This window comes from Onychomys torridus, chromosome 4, assembly GCF_903995425.1.
Source record: "Onychomys torridus chromosome 4, mOncTor1.1, whole genome shotgun sequence".
NCBI classification, from domain to species: domain Eukaryota; kingdom Metazoa; phylum Chordata; class Mammalia; order Rodentia; family Cricetidae; genus Onychomys; species Onychomys torridus.
The window spans coordinates 13,499,366-13,518,475 of record NC_050446.1 but is presented as its reverse complement, the minus strand read 5'-3'; the positions used below and the strand labels follow the sequence as shown (position 1 = coordinate 13,518,475).

The window sequence follows — 19,110 nt, the reverse complement described above, 5'->3', positions numbered from 1 at the left end:
GGCAGTCACTAATCCAGTGGTTGGTGCAGGGTGTTCCCTGGAGTGCTGGATTTCTTCCAGGCCTTGGCCCACTCGCTGGACCAGCGCTGTCCGCGGTGCTGAAGGAGGCACTAGCGTGCTGGGGCCCTTCTCCAGCCTGCCCCGCCCCTCCTCTGTCCCCGCCCTTGGCCCCTTCCAGGCCTGGGCAGGCGGAGTCAGGCTGGCGTCACTCCAGAGCTGGGTTTGACCAGTCTATGATACGTGGTAGTCCTTTTCCAGGACCTTCCTTAATCTGCCACATAGTAGCATAGCGGCTCCAATTTGCTCTGTTCTGGGCTCTCGGCCTTGGCTGGAGGCGCTATGTTCACAGAATGCGGGTTTGGGAGCCTCAGGGCTGTTAGCCTGGGACTCTGCCCTCCCCTGGTGGAGCAGACTCTAGGTCCAAGTCTCTGTTGCAGGCACAAGCCAGAAGCCTCCAACTACTACTGGTGGCCTCTAAACTCCCCATACTCAACCACCTGTATCCAGAACTCTGCAGGCAGATTTTAGACCCTCATCTCCAATCCCCACCTCTGGAAGAGGGTCATGTGTGCAAATCCACCTGCTACTCCAAGGCTCCTCACAGAAGTTCCCAGGTGCCTGCAAGGTGATCCGCTATACACACACTGCCTCAAGATGACAGAGCAGGGTCATAGAGCAGATGGAAACTTGGTGAGAGCCTCAGCAGCTTCTGGGCTTGTTGGTGTCCCCAGGCTCTGGCAGCCAGGGGCACCTCAGCGGGTTCAGAATTTGTGTGTGTGTGTGTGTGTGTGTGTGTGTGTGTGTGTGTGTGTGTGTGTGTGTGAGAGAGAGAGAGAGAGAGAGAGAGAGAGAGGTGGCTCAGTGGTTAAGAGCACTAACTGATGTTCCAGAGGACCTGGGTTCAATTCCCAGGCTGTCTAGTGTTCAATCACTCCAAGATAAAGACAACTACAAGGAAGAACAGAATCAGTGTGGGGTGCACTCACTGCTCTCAGGACTTAGTTAACAAAGGTGCAGAGTCCTGCAACTCCCGGCCACAATCCATTCTCACTCATCACTTTCTGCTTGACCTCTGGACCTCTAGTTTAAACAAGAAATTCTAGAACTTCAGAGTTGGGTGTGCAAACTAGAAGAGAGCAAAGGGCTTAGAGCATTTCCTGAATCCAGCCTAACGTATAGCTTCTCATATTTCAAAAAGAAAAACAAAACTGATAACAACTTTCTAAATGTCAAATTTCTTTATTCTTAAAATGTGCACAGTAGAATTTACTGAAATATAAAATGTACCCTTTCTTTGCAGGTAAGAAATTTCATTGACATTTTCATGCCAACTGGCTTTTTAATCAAAATCTTTGCCTTAAAAATAAATAAACACTTAAATTACTGAATTATTATATCCATTAATTGCAATACATCTCATAATACTTCAGACTTTAGAAGAACAGCCTTACACTTGGCCTAAAGGTAGGTCTCAGGCCTTGGAGGAAGAACGTAAGCCTTCTCACTGCAGAATGGACAGTCCAAACAGGGATGTCTGTGGCAAGCTTATCCCCCCAGAAGGGATGTCCTGGGACTCCACAAGAGTAGGAATAGGCTCTGCCCTCTGTGGGCTTCTGCAGACATCAGCATGTCAGGCTTTGTGGGGTGCTGTGGCAGTCCTGGGGTCACAGTTACAGAAGCCCCCTTCAGCAATGCTCCCCAGAGGCAGTTCAATTGCAGGCTCAAAGCATTTCTCTCTGGAGCTGTGCTTAAATAGGCCGCATGTTCAAGCTGACAGGCTAATGGTGTCTCCATAACCTAGACACACAGCCAGCAATAAGGACAAGCTCTTTTCTTGTTTGTTTTTAAAAAGTACAGGATTCCAGGTTTCTAAGAAGAAACCTCCTGCCACAGGCAAGTGAAGCAGGAGATTCAAGTGGCTGGGCCCAGGCTTTGCCAGCCCCAGCAGGAAAGCATGGCTCTCAGAACTGATCTCCCATGTGATGGAAGGAGGGTAACAACAGCCCAAGGAGACTGATGTCCATTTTTTTAAGTGGCAGCAGGAACATTGGTAATACAGGATCTTAAATGATACTCATGTGATCAGCTGTCATTGGGAAGGACGCAAATATAAAATATATATTATGCAAAGTGAATGTCTATTTAACCAAGTCATACCTATGTGAGTACACAGAGGTACACACCTCTCTCTCTCTCTCTCTCTCCCCCCCCCTCTCACACACACACACACACACACACACACACACACACACACACACACACAACTAGCTTGCTTTATCCAAATAAAAAGAAGCTCCTGAGCCATGACAGGTCTCAGTAGGAATGTTTCCATAAATGTAGACTTAGTCCATTTTTTAAAAAAAGTCTTCAGGCACAAGTTTATCATTCAGTGTTTTGGGATATTACAAATAATGTATTTAAACTGTTAAATTTTTGTTTTTAAAGTCACCCCCAAGGCCAGGAAGCCTTGTGTGCAGGGGCCATAGCATGTGCTCAGCATCCTGTGCCCCGCCAGTGCCTTCTGAGTGCACGTGAGACATGACAGGGGCTCTAGAGGCTTCAGAGACTGCGCTCTCCCAACAGAGCAGTGCTCACACTGTGCTGGAGGGTGGAACCCCACCACAGGGCCCAGACTGGACTACAGCCTGACCAGGGTGTCCCCTTACCTACCGTCACCACCTTCCTCTTCTGAGCCACTAGTGTCTCACCCCCACCTTGGGTTACTTCTTAAGATCCAGAGAAGCTACAAAACAACTCAGTGGCCTCTAGGCCCTGCACCCCACAAGGTGACCAGACAGACCTCCCTGCTCAACCTCAGAGCACCGAGCTCCCACGAAAGCGCCCGAGGCTTATGTGTGAACGGCTACACAGTACACATCAGTGGCAGGGTGAGTGACGTCTGGAGAGGCCTCTGTGCTTTGACTGCTCATCACTGGACACTGCCCCCAGGGAGCAGGGATTAGGGGTCAAGGGGAGGGCAAATGTAGATGTGAGGCCTCCTGAGGGAGCAGCAACACAGACCTGCCTCCTTCCAGCCTACAGGGCAAATACAAGTCCAACATGGAGGCTGGGAAGGTGAGGACAAGGTACCAGCAATGCAAAATGTTCCAGCAAAAAAAAAAAAAAAACAAAATAAAACAAAACATGCTCCTCCAGACACCATGCTGGGCACATTTCCAAAATCCCTGATCCCAACATTAGAGCTGCAGGTGTGCGGGTGATTTCAAAGGCTTCCTCTGTGTTGCCATGGCTGTCCCAGGTGCTCTACACAGCTGGGTGGTAGAGCCGGACTTTCCATCGCTTGGACCTCACTCGGAAGAAGAAGTACATGATCATCAGGAACAAGGAGGAGGCCACATAGAGTACCACGCAGAGGCTCATGTCCAGACTGGAGAAGCCAACCCCCAGGAAGGGCACAGCTGCCTTGGCCTCTTCCAGTGCCTGCTGCCCCCGGGGGCTCTGGAGTTTTAGGTCCAGTCTGTGGTGCAGGCTCTTAGAAAGGTCAGTTCTGGGGCCCAGCATGTGGAGTGGATGGAGACTCTCAGCATCCTGATATCCCCAGGACTTCCCTGAGGGGTTAAGACCTTCCCCCTCTTCCTGTTCCCTGCCCAGGGCTCCCCAGTCGTCAGGACTGCCTTGGTCCACAGAGTATGTATCCACTAGGTTGTCCCTGCTGTAGTGCTGCTTTAGGAACACAAGCACCTGGTCCTCATTCCAGCTGTCCAGGCCTTTAATTTCCTCATGGCAGGCTGGGCAGAGGTCTGGAGTGGGCCATGGAACCTTTGGAAACTTGGGATCCTCGCTCAGATGGCCTAGGAGGGAGGCAAGGAGAGAACCACCGAGAAACCTTTCAGCCATAGGATGCTAGAGCTCACCCCATCCACCACTAGCTGTTTCCCTGTTTCGCTCCTTTCCCCACTCCCGTGTACCCAACACATTTGCATGCAAAGGAGGGACCCTGCATTCTGGGCTCTGCTTGCCACTCAAGGGACCACACTCTGTTGTGACCCACCTAGACCCTCTCTCTTTCATGGGTGCATGAAGTTCTCACTTCTGCATCCTCCTCTCCACCCCCTTTGTTTTTCAAGACAGGGTTTCTCTGTATAACAGCCCTGGCTGTCCTGGAGCCCAATCCCTGGGCTGGTGGTGGGACAACTGGGGAGAAGGTGAGGGATCTTACGAGCATCATCGCACCAGGCCGCACAGACCTTCCCACTGTGGCCCAATGGTGTGGGCACTTGTGGATGGGACGAATGGCAGCGTCCCCTGGACTGGGCAGCCCAGCTGGTGCCTTGTTCTGGCTGCCTCAGAGCCAGGCGCCTGGGGTGTGGGGAGGTGGAGAGGCAGGAGGGAGACAGGGAAGGAAGGCATTAGGGAGAAATCCCTACACAAGGGCCACTGTAGCAGCGCCTTGAGACAAAGCAAATCCGCCCCACGAAAGGCACCGTCTGCTTCTGGTGCCAAGAAAAACCAATTTTCTTTAGTGCTTTAGTTGTAATATGTTTTATAATACAGTGGATTAAACAAAAACCAAGAGTTTAGCGACATTTTCCGTTCATCTCTATTAAATTCATTTCTCAGTAGAATTACTCTTAAGCCTAATTTTAATCTGCCATTGATTTTGGAATAGCGGGAATTACTTAACTCTGACAGACTACATGTGCCCTCTATTTAGTTTTCTTAAAACAAAATCACTTTGCGAGGTTTGTTTAACAATCTGAGATTTGTGCGTGCGTGTGTGTGTGTGTGTGTGTGTGTGTGTGTGTGTGTGTGTGCTTGTGCACATGTGTAGTGTGCACACATTCTGGTAGAGGCCAGAGGTGGACACTGAGGACCTTCCTTAATTACTCTCCAAGGCTCTTGTGTTTGTTTTTACGTGCATTGGTGTTTTGCCTGCATGCACGTCTGTGTGAGGGTATCAGATCTTGAAGTTACAGACAGTTATGAGCTGCCATGTGGTTGCTGGGAATTGAACCCGGGTCCTCTGAAAAAGCAGTCAGTGCTCTTAACCACTGAGCTATCTCTCCAGCCCTGACGCTCTTATGTTCTAATATAGTCTTTCACTGAACCTGGATTTTGCAGATTTGACTGGGCTAGATTGGCCAACAAGATCCAGGGATTGCCTCAACCTCCCCAGCACCAGAATTATGGATATGTGTTGCTGCACACAGGTTTTTTTTTTTTAGACAGGGTTTTTCTGTGAAACCCTGGCTGTTCTGGAACTCCCTTTGTAGAACAGGCTGGCCTCGAACTCACAGATCCTCTTGCCTCTGCCTCCCAAGTGCTGGGATTAAAGGCATGTGTCACCACTGCCTGGCCCAGATTTTTTTTGTTTTGTTTTGTTTTGTTTTGTTTTTTCGAGACAGGGTTTCCCTGTGTAGCTTTGCGCCTTTCCTGGAACTCACTTGGTAGACCAGGCTGGCCTCAAACTCACAGAGATCCGCCTGCCTCTGCCTCCTGAGTGCTGGGATGGCCCAGATTTTTTAAGAGACCAACTCAGATATTCATGTTTGCATGGCAAGAATTTTACAAATTGAACTAAATCTCCAGCCCTGTGAACAGATTTTAAAGACACTAAAAATGTTTAGCAAAATTTCTAGTTTCTTTTTTTTCCAGAGTTCAAAATTATTGGTGGTAAAGTTGGAGAGGGGTACCAGAGAGATAAGAAAAAGCCCCATCAGTGTCTACAATAGGGTCAGGAGCCCCAAGGTCAATGGGACACAGTGGCCTGAGACATCCAGAACAAGCAGTAGCAAGAAGGAACCAACATTACTGTCCTAACACCCTGACCAGGGTTCCCTGGCAGCCTTGAAGTGGGCTGGACCCTCCAAATCCAGGCTAAGTATGTGCTTGACAGTCTCAGAAGAGCATAGAAGATGCAAACCTCTCACCTGCCAGGCGGCTGTTCACCATGTTGTGCTTCCTCCAAAGCCAGAGAACAGCTTGGTCTGGGGTTTTCACAGAATTCATGGACTCCTTAGCCATTTCCTCAAAATGCTCACCACATTCTTTGCACCCAAAGAATGTGCGAATGTATCTCCTTATGGTCTGTAACACAGCCTGTGGGTCATCTTCAAAACCTGCAGAAGGAAGAAGGCCATCAGTGCTGCAAGCCTATGGATCACCAAACCCCAGACCAAGAGCTCCAAGTGTCCCCACAGAGAACCCATGGCATGGGTTCCCCAGATACTATAGTGCAACTGGAAGTGGTAGCGTCTGCTCCCCCTGCATGAAGATGGTGGCAATCACACTGGGCACACCTCATTAGAATGGGCATTCTGAAGGTGCTAGCACCAAGAGGAACAAGCCCCAGTAACTCAGATGCCTCGATCCAACCCATAAGCCTTCGAAGGATGTCCTAACATTCCTCGACCATGCTCCTGGTTCTCACTGTCCTTGACCTCATGACCCAAAGAGCAACCTAACCCCAAGTGTGTTTTTCTTAGGATCATCCAGTTGTGTGTTCTTTCCTGTTTTGTAACTCCTAAAAGTGTTGCTTGTGGAGATGAGGCTGTCACTCTGAACCCAGGGCCACCCAGCTTCAGATTCCACAGAATCAGGCTCAAGAGCAAATATGGCTGTGTACAATCTTCCCTGAGCAGATGGGCAGCAACAGTCACCAGGCAGCCAGCTGCCGGGTCTCCCTCTGGGAGGATGGACAGGGAGGCAGGTTGGCAAAGGCTGCACTCTTTCGACAGGACTGAGCTCTCCAAATGGTGACAGTTTTATTCTTTTGTTTGTTTTGATTTTTTGGAAGCAAGATCTTGCTATGCTACCCTGGCTGGCCTCGAACTTGCAAAAGAGCTCAGGCTGGTCTTAAATTCTAGGCTATCCTCCTGCTTCAGTCTCTTGGATATTAGAATTATAGGATTATAGAACCACCACATTTAACTGGAGGATGTTTTGCTTGTTTTGTTGTTTCAAAACAGGATTTCTCTAAGTAGTCCTGGCTGTCTTGGAACTTGCTTTGTAGACCAGACTGGCCTTAAATTCAGAGATCTGCCTGCATCTCTCTCCCAAGTGCTGGGATTAGAGGTGTGTGCCACTACCACCTGGCTGGTGGTGGTTTTAAAATACAACAGTCCAGCATCTAGGGCCACAGTTCACAGCAAAATAGGGGCTTATAGGACAGAAGCAGCAGACATGAAGGGTACACAGCATTTCCAGAAAGCAATCCATCCCAAAGGCAGAAGCAAGCAGCCTGAGCCAAGCAACCCAACTGCACAGGGTTGTACTCTTCCAACATGCCAATGCAGATGAGTATGCAAGGAAGGGACCAGCACCACAGACAGGCACAAAATGACTGAACAGAAATGCATTTCTCACTAGGGAGGGGGTCTTTCCATCCACAGCAACCTGCATAGATGTCTGCTTCTCAATAGGCCCTGACCCAGGTGTCCGTCAACAAGAAGCTCTTGGACACAGGGCGTTACACAAGGACCTTTATATCCGGGAGGTAGAAATCAGCACACTACTGTTCCTGCTGGCTTTGAATATGCCCATGGGTAGCTGGGCAATGCCTGGGGTGAGATACTACCACTGCTCTTGTGACCAGCCTGCCTGGCTTCCTCTCCCCACCAGATCTCCAAACATCTGCCTCATATCACATTAATCCCTCTTCTTGCCCACCAAACCACTGCTCGCTCCAGCCCTAATCTTTAAAGTGGACAAGAACCGTAAACCACTACCTGGGGGAGGGTTAGCCCCTGCAGTCAGCACTTTAGTAGATGGTTTAAATCAGCAGCGAGAAAAGAAAACCTCAAAGACTTAATCCTGCTCCTCGACTGACCCAATTCCATCGGCAGGAGACCGCTCTCCTCAGAGCTGCATCAGGCTGTGTTCATGAGGAAGAGAGTGTTGCAGCTGCCTGTCTGAATGGAGTCTGCCATGCAGACATCTCAGGACCTGCGTCTCTGGCTGTCTCAAGTGTCTTTAGCATTTCTCCTTGAGCACACAGCAGCATGGCAGGCCAGCGCTCACTTCCTTTTTCCACAGAACTTTTTCCACACAGACAAGTGGTTTCTGGAGTCAGCCTGTTTTAAACTAAATTACATAGTGTCATGGGCCTGACCTCAGTGTCTGGACTGTTTCTGGTTTCTCCCTGGTGTGCTCCTCTACGGATTTCTGTGGGAATGTGACGCTAAGACAAACCAACCCTCTCCCATCCTGGACAGACCCTTTTGCAAAGTGATTTAGGTGCTTCTGTGATGAGTTGGGTCCACTTCCCTAGCTCTGAGTTCAGTCTGTACAAACAGGATATGGCTGAATGACAACCTGCTAAGGCCTTCAGGATCCTGCCTAATCTTGGCGCCACCTGGTAGGAAGCTGAGGCTGGCCTACAGGAGTGAGTTAATCCCAGGCCCCCCACCTGGATGGCCAGACACCCACACAAACAAGCCCATGCCTAGGAACAGAAGAATCATGCAGTCCAGCCAGACCCAAATGCTGACCTATCCAAACATGAGCAAGTAAAATGGTGGGTGTTTGACAACACCACATAGTTATAAGAATTTTATAGCCGGGAGGCGGTGGCTCATGCTTTTAATCCCAGCACTCGGGAGGCAGAGGCAGGTGGATCTCTGTGAGTTCGAGGCCAACCTGGTCTACAGAGTGAGTTCCAGGAAAGGCTCAAAAAGCTACACAGAGAAAGCCTGTCTTGAAAAAAAAAAAAAGAATTTTATGATGCCACTGGAAGGCAGTGGATGGCATGGACTCCACTAAGGCTTGGTGTCAACCTAAGTGGACATGTGCGGCCACAGAGACTAGAGCACACGAGCTGAAAGACAAACACTGCTCCACAGCTTCAGGGCCTGATGGATTGGAAGTACCCACATGGCCACATGTGGAGTGGAGGAAAATTCAACAGAGGCTAGTGCCTTGTGAAGAGAGCAGAGGCACATTCTGTCCCTATCCTCAGGTTGTGTAGTTTTCAAGTCCATGTGACAAGTAGCCTTTGGGACTGTCCCTGGCCCCTGCCTCTGAAATGCAAGACTCACAGGTTCTTGTTCCCTTGGGAGCAGGGTAGGCCAGTGAGCCCAAGATAACAGAAGTGACGAGTGTCCCTCTGCTGATGGCTCCCTTCTCCTAAGCCAGCTGCCAAGATGCCAGTGGATCTCAGAGGAGCAGCTAGCAGGCACAGAGAAAGCTTGGAAGCGGGTCTATCCCAAGTTGAAATGGGTCTCATTATCCTGAAGCTGAGGACCCAGGTTAAGTCAGATTCCTGACCCGTAGAAACTGTAAGACTATGAAAATAGGATTTTGTTTGTTTGTTTTTAAGATTTATTTATTTAAATGTGCACTAGTGTTTTGCATGTTTATAGTCTGTGTGAGGGTGTCAGATCCCATGGAACTGGAGTTACAGACAGTTGTGAGCTGCCGTGTGGGTGCTGGAAATTGAACCCAGGTCCTCTTAATCACTGAGCCATCTCTCTACCCCGAAAGTAGAATGTTTTCAGCTGCTACATTTGAGGCTAAACTGTTCTAGAACAAATGACAAATAATATACCTCACTAAACAGGGTTCACTTGCCTATTTCCCTGAGCAAACCAAGGTGAGTTTACATTACAGATCCTGGCGGGTATGTCTTCTCGGTGGCTTCTTTTTAATAAAGCTGCTGTGGCAAAGGGTGTGAACTCTCTCTCCCTGCTGCCTTCCACACAGGGGCAGGCTGTGTTTGTGCCGTCTACATTCTGAGACGCTCACCTTCAGACTTAGCATGTCCCCTGCCCAGCACCTTGAAGACTGGCAGCTCACTGACAGCAAAGCAAACTCTTGGAGGTAATTACGGTAGCACACACCACATTCTAGACAGTGAATGCAGAAGGCCACTCATGCCGGCTCAGTCAGGCAGACTGTTACCTGTGCCAACCAGTGCTTCTGGATGGGTGGAGGCCTGAACCGTCAAAGTGTGGAACAGTTTCCACAGGGAACATGGGTAGCCCCTCAACTCCAGTCGGCTTCCTTGACATCCCACCCATTGTATGTGGCTGGTAAGAAAGATTCCAGAAATCTGAGGGGAAAACATCCACAGAAAACACAAGTGTTAAAATTAACACTAGCTGAAGGATGCGTGGCCTTCCTTGGGGAGATGATCAAACAAGGGTATGTATTTATCAAAGCTTCTCACTGCAGGCCTATAATCCAAGCACTTAGAAGGCTAAGACTAGAGAATCTCAAGTTTGAGGCGAGCCTGGACTACATGAGACATGATCTCAACAAACAAACAACAGAATCAAACAGCAATGTAAACCCCAAAGCCTTGAGCGCTGTGCTGTCCTGCTGTTGGAGAGCAGCTCCCACAGAGTGTTCTTGGCGAGCTGTCCTAAAACTGAAGTCTTCAGTGTGACCTACCAGCATGACTGAGGTGAGCATTGGGCACAGTCATCACAGAAATGGGAACAGCAAGAATCACGTGGCGTCTCTACCTAGGGACATGACGCTTCTCCACACAGGGACAGGGCTTGTCTCACAGGCAGAGGGGGCTTCTCCAAGCAGAGAGACGGGGCCTGTGCTGTGGGCACCAAGTACTGACAACAAGGCCAGGGAGACACCACAGGTGAGCAGATTTACTTCCTTTCTGTGGGCTCTCGTCCTGGGCCGGAGCAGGAGGAGACATGCATGCTAGGTGAAGGTCAGCGGTAGGATTTACACTAGACGTGGCCAGGGCTGGGACTCACCCGCATTTTGTTGTTGACTAGGTCTAGGATGGCATTGTACGGAATCTTGTCCAGGGGGAGGTTGGCCAGCCACTCCTGTAGTGTCTCCAAAAGCTTCGTGACTGGTGGCCGGCCGGGGAACAGCTAAGAGAGGAAGGACCCATCCTATAAGATGTTGAGAAAAAGTGCTACCCCTCCCCAGGTCTGAAGGCAGTATGGAGAGCTGTGACCTTGTGGCGAAGTCCACAAGGCAGGGTCAAAGCCCCACACCACACATGCCCTACCTCAGACAGGCCTTTCAGGAAACAGATTTAACCTTAGGACCAGCCTAGAACTGGGGGTTCTTCAAGAACTAGGAGGACAGCAGATGACTATTTCACAATGTCAGAGAGGGAGACGACTGGGTACAACATACTACAAAGTTATCAAGAGCTCTGTGGCCCTCCAGAAGGCACTGCCCGTATACTTATCCTGTCTTTCTGCAATTCTTCACTTCCAACAGCCTCTCCTACTGTCTCTAACCAACTGCCCTACAGCTGTGTGGGAACAGGGACCTTTCACAGGCAGTGATGACATGTAGCCTAGTGGCTGCCTCACAATACAGGAACCTGGAGAAACCTGGTGGTTTTGTTCTCCTTGGATAGTATACTGTTGTCTTATTACACATGCAAAAATAAAGGCTGATTTGGCTATATTTTTATGCATTGCTTACAAAGTACCATGATCAGTTAACCAGCATTAAATTTGTTCTTAGATGTTTAAGTAAATTTTACAATAGTAACTTTTTGTCATGACTTAAGGAGCTGCCACCATCATAAGGCACATCCTCAAACACCAGAGTAGCTGAAAGAGGGCAGGAGGGCAATATGTAGAGAGGCATACCCACTGAGGCAAGGTTAATTCCTGTAAGCCAACAACGATATGCCTGGGTGAGTCTGCTGGCTGGAGGTCATTGCAGGGTAGCAGGTCTAGTGAGACATATAGTTAGTTTAGCTGAACACTTTTTGTTTTGGAGACAGAGTCTCTCTATGTAGCCCTGGCTGACCTGGAATTCAATAAGTAGACTAGGCTGTTCTTAAACTCCCATAGATCTGCCTGCCTCTGCCAATCGAATGCTGGGATTAAAGTTGTGTGCCACCAAACCTGGCTGGACATTTAAAAAACAAAGCCATCTCAACCCTGAGTAGCACAGTGGACTAAAAACTTACCTAGCAATATTCACTGAAATATCTGACCCATTATTCCTTGAAACATAAGAACTATTTCCTTTGTTTTTCTGAAGTTACACTATAAATGTAAATGTTTACAATCTAACTAGCTAGATAAAAGCAGTCCTATCAAGGGACTTTCCATTTAGTGAAAGAAGGCCTGTAAAATACCTTGCTTCATCTGTACACAGTATCAGGTAAGGTGGGTCTAACATTCCACTTGTGCCAATAGTGGTGGTGGAGGATCTGAAAGGCCAGAAAGCAGCAGGACACAGCCCGACCAGACTGGGCTGTTACAACCAACATGCAGGCTCCGGCTCATTCCCAAAGGGCCGCGCAATCCCCTCCCTAACTCTGGGCACTGGAGAGGAACACTTGGCAGGGAACTAAGCCCGACACTTCTCCCTCTCATGCCAGCTACCACAGCGCTAGCCTGTACTACAGATCACCGAGGTGGAGGTGGTCCCAGCCTGTCTAGAAGGTCCGAGAATGTCAAGCAAGCTGTCCTGTCTACTGGACTTTGCCTGCCCCTTCCCACCCTGCCCAGCATGAGTCCTGTTCTTCAGAAGCCAGCCATTTGAAGCTGCCAGCTCAGGGCCTCTCTTCTAATCCCATGAGAGCCCTCCTACCAGGGCCAGAATGGCCAGGGAGCACACATATGCCACCACCTAGTGACCTTCCTCCATTAGCTTTGTTAGATAGCCCTTCATTTGCCCCTTAGTCCTGCTCAGTACCTAGACATCGAACTGATTTCCTCACATGGCTTCTGGGAGACCATGGCTATGCTGGCCATGGTCTTCTTCAACCTGACTCTGGATGGCAGGACCTGGGTTGTGTTGTGTCATGACTTTTCCTTTCCCTGGACACACAACTCTCCTAGAACCCCATTCAGAAGCTGCTTAGGAGCAGGTCCCCACCTTTGCTATCTATACAAGCCATTCATTCCTCATGCCTCATCTACCATTCCCCTCAGCCTGCTGACTGCCCCAAGTTAGTGGGGCAGTCAGAGATCAACATGCTCTGCTCCTGTTCTCAGCCTCTTTGACCCTCCCTCACAGGCAAATACCAGTCAATACCAGCAAATACGAGTCAATACCAGGGGGTCTAGGCTAGCCAACCACCCACATCAGCAGACAGATGCCCCAAGCCCATACTAAATGGGGCCTAGTATAGCAGTCTGAGCAGAACCAGCCACACCTTGGCGATGACAGTCATGAAGTCCCTGAATGTCTTCAGCTGAGCTCCAACCAGGGACCTGTGGGCAGCCAGCTCCACTCTTAGCAGGTAGTGAAGTCCTGACTCCAGGTCTGCGGTGTACAGCTTGGCCCTGAGAGGAACAGTGAAGGGTTAGGATGGACACTTCCTGCTTTTCTATACAAGGCCCCTCCCCAAGGTGGGAGGCAGACAGAGGGAGCTAGCACAGGGGGATAGCCTCTCTGCTGCCCTGAGTCCCATTCATACTTGCCTGTCAAATTCTTTCCAGACCATAACCTCTGTATTTTCCTCTTTGTTGGGCTTTTCAGGCAAGGAAAGTGACTTTTTCCTCACATCTGGCAAGGATTTTAAATAAGAGGAGAAAAACGATCGCAGAGGCTTTGCGCTGTGAAAGGAATGAGAGGATGCTTTTATGGCCGTCCTCCAAGGTCATGCAGCCTCTCCAGGCCAGAGCTTGGAGGACAGCTGTTCAGACTTCACACACTCTTCACCACCTGAGATGTGAAGACAAAACACCAAGTCCAGAGACCACCGACAGCCCAGTGAGCACCACGGCTCATCCACACTTGCTGGGACTGTAAGATGCTTGTCAAGCTGTCAGAGCATCTGCCAAACCAGTTCAGCCTGGCTATGGCTCCACTGTACCAGAGGGCCTTCATGACATGCTTGCTCTGCCAGCTGAACCGTATCTGGAGGCCAGGCCTGGGGTTGGCCACTCCCAAGCTCTCTGCCATTCAGGAGCCGTCAGTGGTGTTATTGAAAAGTATCACCAAGGCTTTGTGTTAGAGGTTGCACATGTGACAGTCTTGGTGCTACGTGTACATACATCTGTCTTTAGAACTCAACTGCAGTTAGTGGGGTAACTATTAGGGCAGCCTCCCATACAACCCACCCTCTGTACAGCTAAAGAATTATGAGGTGTAACTGAGACCTTGGGAAGGCTCTCCTGCAGCCTTAGAACTTTTGTTAACTTTCATATCTATTTTGCTTTCGGAAGCTTTTCAAGGTCACTTTATTGATCTGGTGCCTGGTGCCCAACCCCACCTCTCACTCTAGACAGAGCTTGCTGGCCACAACAGACACAACCAAAAGCCCAGACCTAGCATGGGAGGGATACCTGTTTCACTTGAGGTCTGTACAGAAACCCATGGAAACAACTGGAGGCAATGGCCACCCCAGATCCTGGAGCCAGGAACATGATCACGACAGGTGGGGGAAAATGGCCAGACACATGGCTTCCTTGCATCTTGGCCAATGAGTCTGTCACATGGACTCTGAGTCTTTATCCAGCATGAGTCTCCACAGACCTTACTGAATGCTCATCTACTCATTATACAAAATAGCACTTACACATTAACCAGTCCATGAGACCCATTTGGGTAAATCAAGTAACAGGAAGGAACTGAAGAAATGCCAAGTGTCCCCAGAAATGCTTTGTCCCTATCCAGTGCTCGGCTCACCACAATGTTGTCATATGGAATCAAATCTAAGATCACCTGCAGAACAAGAAATCATGTTACCTTCATGCTTTTCTTGGAAAACATCCCAGAGTGTGTAGACCCACCACTTTACTGTCCACCCTTCACCCAACAGGAGCCGAACTGTTCAGAGAGTATCATTGTCCACCATACGGGACAACATGGAAAACCTTGCTCCACATGCAAACAGCGGGGTGGTGGGACATGTAGTGCTATACCAATTACACAAGACTGAGGCACAGCACCACAATCAGTCTGCATCCATCCCTCCGCAATCAAAAGCAGTCTCTGCACCTTAACTTTGACTGCATTCTAAGCAGCTCCCAAGTCACATGCCCACTCTAATTTAGCAACTTTCCAGAATAATCAAAAGTAACATTTGGGGTGTGTGTGTGTGTGTGTGTGTGTGTGTGTGTGTGTGTGTGTGTGTGTACGCTAGTGCATGTTTGTATGTAGACGCATGCAGAGGTCAGAGGACAACCTAAGGTGTCATTACTCAGGTACCATCCACTTTGTTTTTTTTTTGAGACAGAGTCTCTCATTAGTCTGGGGATGGAACTCAAGTCCTAAAGCTTTCAAGGTAAGCACTTTATGGGCTGAACCATAAAGTAACCCCCAAAGTAACATCTGTTACTAAACTTTACCTTTCTGAACCAGTTTGTCTGCTACAGAATCTACATGAATTGAGTAAGCACCTTCACCACTCATCAGCTACAGCCCTATTTTCCCAACACACTGGCTATTGTGTGCCCACATTTCCGGGTTTTCCCAACACACTAGCTATTGTGTGCCCACATTTCCGGGTTTTCCCAACACACTGGCTATTGTGTGCCCACATTTCTGGGTTGACCAGCAACTCAACATCATTCCAGGTCTAAGCCAGGAAGTTTTGGGTGGTTCCTGCAGGAGACTTGTACCGGTTGGGCTTGCTTAGGCTGAAGAAGCTGCAGTGGTTTTAGTGACAGAGACCATGGTTATGGTATCTCAGTATCTAAAAACCCCTCCTGTGCTCACCACATAGCAAGTGGAGTCTGTTGTTCTCTGCTGCTTTTAGATGTCAACAAAGCCAGTTACTTCCAAGGATGAGGAACAGATTACATGTGAGGTGGATCGTGGTGGTGGTGGTGGTGGTGGTCCTTTTTTGTTTGTTTGTTTGTTGTTGTTTTTGAGATATTTTGCAGCCTTCACTGGTGTGGAACTCATATGTAGTCCAGGCTGATCTTAAATGCACAGAGACCTTCCACTTGAGTGCTGGGATTAAAGGTACATGGCACCAGACCTGGCCACAGTGGTTCTTCTTGATCCTGACTCTTAGGGCGCCCTGGGTTACAGCTCCTACCCAGAGGGCCAGGCCTTACTGATCCCAAAGGTATTGATGTGCCTTCAGCCATCTTCTGAGGGACAAAGTCCTCAGAAGATGTTTCTGGTTTATAAGTGTACATGTGTATATGAAGGGCACAGGGGCACTGCCTGGAAGATCTGGCATGTAGTGGCTTCCTCAGTAGGGAAAGGAACTGGGCATGAATGAGTTCTGGGCTCTGCTGCTTCTCAGTCCTTTGGCTGAGAATCCTGCCAACAATGATAGGAAGGATAAGGTGCATCACCGCACATGGAGGGAGAGCGGGAAGATACTAGAGTGCAGCCAGGCACACGAGGTCGCCACACTGTTGTCTGTAGCCTGCCTCACACCGTCCAGGGCCTGCTGAGGGCAGTGCTCTACCCTTTCCTGAGCTACCCAGATAACCTGGAGAACCACACTCAAGTGGCCTGAAGGAAGAGCCCAGGTCAATGCTGCACTCCCATGTGGGCCAGGAGGCCTCCTTCTTGTCTTCAAAGGACCCTGGCATTAGCAACTAGGTCTCTAGTCCTTTGGTTTGATACTTGGCCAAAGCTGAAGGCTTCTGAACCACTCACATGACACTAACATCTCACAAAAGCAGCAAGGTCCTACAGACTCCTGGATGTGGTAACACAGAACACAGGAGATCTACAATAGTGGCATTGATGGAAGGCATAGCTATGGCTGGTCTCTCAAAGGGGAGCCCTGTCACTCTGGCATTTTTTGCTATATATAGCCCAGTGACTTAGGATCTCTGTAACTAATGACAGCTCAAGGCTCACTGGTTGTTGCTGTCAATGCACTAACCACAGCCCACCCCAGCCACACTAGCTGCAGCCCCAGAGCACATGAGACACAGTACCTCTCGTCCAATGTAAGAACCATTGCTTTCAAACATAACAGCGTGGTATTGGCCACTGTGGCTGTCCATGAGGGAAAGGATATCACTGGGCCTGTCAAGAAAAAGCAAAACCTTCAATGCTCTCCATGATAGCAAGCTGTCACAGCATGCCAGCACCCCAGTCATTTATACATACTGAGATTTTAAAAACCACGCCCAATCTGTACCATGCAACTTGGGGAGAAGAATGAACCAGGGCTTCCTACTTATGGAGCTCTACCACCATGATGTTCCAAGCCCCACAGGCCACCTTTCAATGGAACTACTCACTGAATAGGGTCCAGGGGCGGGCACGCGAGAGGCCGAGTGCTCTCTGTGTGGTTCTGCAGGAAGTCGATCATTGTCTGCCTGACTGTCCGCAGCTCCCTGTCAGGTCCTACAAAAGCAAATCTGGGTCACGGCTGTGGCTGCAGGTATATGTACCTAAGCAGCCTTTCCAAGCCCAGAGCCTAAGGATAGGGAAGGCAGCAGCACCACTGACCCAGCCCTAGGTGCACAGCTGCTCACTGACAGGCTGTAGTGTGGCCAGCAGCAGATGCATACAATGGGAGATCACACAGCCCAGAGCAAGTGATAGGCTGTAAGACACATGGCAAAGTGACAAATCTCACACACATGGTGGTGAGAAGTGGCCAGGTGCACCAACCAGCTCATACATACTGCTAACATGGGCAAACTACTCCTGATGCCAGGAATGGCAGGTGCCTCCCAGGGGGGATAAGCCTGTGAAGCAGTCACCTGGTCTTCACTAGGGCATTGCTCACACATAAAAAGGTACCGACCTGAGCCCTAGACTTGCCATATATACAGCCCACTAGATACTTTTTCAATAAAAGAGAAGCTCGGTAATAAAGAGGACCCTAAAAAGGACACATGGATTTCCCTGGGAAGGGGAAATAGACGGGATCTCCTGGGTAAACTGGGGATGGGGGTGGGGGATGGAAACATCAGGTTCAAGTTGGTTGAGTTGGGAATGGGATAGAGGAGGAGAGTAATGAGAGGGAGATACCTTGATAGAGGGAACCATTTTGGGGTTAGGGAGAAACCTGGTGCCAGGGAAACTCCTAGGAATCCACAAGGACAACCCCAGCTAAGACTCCTAGCAATAGCAGAGAGGGAGCCTGAACTGGCCTCCTCCTGTAATCAGATTGGTGACTACCCTAACTGTCATCATAGAGCCTTCATCCAGTAACTGACAGAAGCAGATGCAGATGGATCCACAGCCAAGCACAGGACAGAGCTCCTGGAGTCCAGTTAACGAGAGGAAGGAGGGAATGTGCAAGCAAGGAGGGGTCAAGATCATGATGAGGAATCCCACAGAGACAGCTGACCTGAGCTAATGGGAGCTCAAGGACTCTGGACCGACAGCTAGGGAGCCTGTAAGGGACCCACCTAGGCCCTCTGCATGTGGGTGACAGTTGTGTAGGTTGGTCTGTTTGTGGGGCCCCTAGCAGTGGGATCAGGACCTGTCCCTGGCACTGAGCTGGCTTTTTGGAAGCTATTCTCCATGCAGGGATGCTTCACCCAGCCTTGTTGTAGGGGGAGGAGCTTGGTCCTGCCTCAACATGATATGACATGCTTTGTTGACTCTCACGGGAGGCCTGCCCCTTTGAATGGAGGAAGATATGTGGGGGATAGGCAGGAGGTTAGGAAAGGAAACAGGAAGAGAGAAGGGAGGGGAAACTGTAGTTGGTGTATAAAATAAATGAAAAAATTTAATAATTAAAAATAAAGTTTTCTTGCCGGGCGGTGGTGGCACATGCCTTTAATCCCAGCACTTGGGAGGCAGAGCCAGGCGGATCTCTGTGAGTTCGAGGCCAGCCTGGTCTACAGAGCGAGATCCAGGAAAAGGTGCAAAGCTACACAGAGAAACCCTGTCTCGAAAAACCAAACAAAACAACAACAAAAAGTTTTCTACCGCATGAGGGTGAGAGGGGACCTGAAGGCAGGGCAGGGCTGGAAGGTGCACAGCGAGAATGACCAGAATGGAGAAGGACATGTATGAAGCAGCCAAAGGACAAACTTAGTAAAAATCACAATAAAAAATTACTGCCACATTTCCCAAGACGGGCAAAGCACAAAATACAGACTTCTGTGGCTGGGGAGATGGCTCAGTGGGTAAGAGCATGCACTGCTCTTCCAGGACTCAACTCAGTTCCTAAAACCTATGTCAGATGGTTCACAACCTCCTGTCATTCTAGTTCCTGGGGGTCTGACACCCTTGGCCTCCAAGGACAGACAGATGCACATACAAACACACACATAATTTAAAAAAATTGTTAAGTCTCATTCCCGCCAGGGGGTGGTGGCGCAC

General features: G+C 49.5%; 1 protein-coding gene across 1 annotated transcript in view; it reads right to left on the bottom strand.

The window, feature by feature from the left end:
* Nucleotides 1-2,219: 2,219 nt before the first annotated feature.
* The window catches only part of Qsox2 (quiescin sulfhydryl oxidase 2), a 30,610-nt gene continuing 13,719 nt past the window's right edge, over nucleotides 2,220-19,110 (bottom strand). Inside the window, exons 4-12 of the mRNA XM_036185896.1 lie at nucleotides 17,067-17,172; nucleotides 16,758-16,848; nucleotides 14,429-14,574; nucleotides 13,329-13,463; nucleotides 13,061-13,190; nucleotides 10,677-10,799; nucleotides 9,859-10,009; nucleotides 5,892-6,080; nucleotides 2,220-3,812 (exon numbers count right to left, since the gene is read on the bottom strand). Coding sequence (XP_036041789.1) covers nucleotides 3,265-3,812; nucleotides 5,892-6,080; nucleotides 9,859-10,009; nucleotides 10,677-10,799; nucleotides 13,061-13,190; nucleotides 13,329-13,463; nucleotides 14,429-14,574; nucleotides 16,758-16,848; nucleotides 17,067-17,172 — 1,619 coding nt within the window. The 3' untranslated portion in view covers nucleotides 2,220-3,264. The remainder of the gene's footprint in view (nucleotides 3,813-5,891; nucleotides 6,081-9,858; nucleotides 10,010-10,676; nucleotides 10,800-13,060; nucleotides 13,191-13,328; nucleotides 13,464-14,428; nucleotides 14,575-16,757; nucleotides 16,849-17,066; nucleotides 17,173-19,110) is intronic.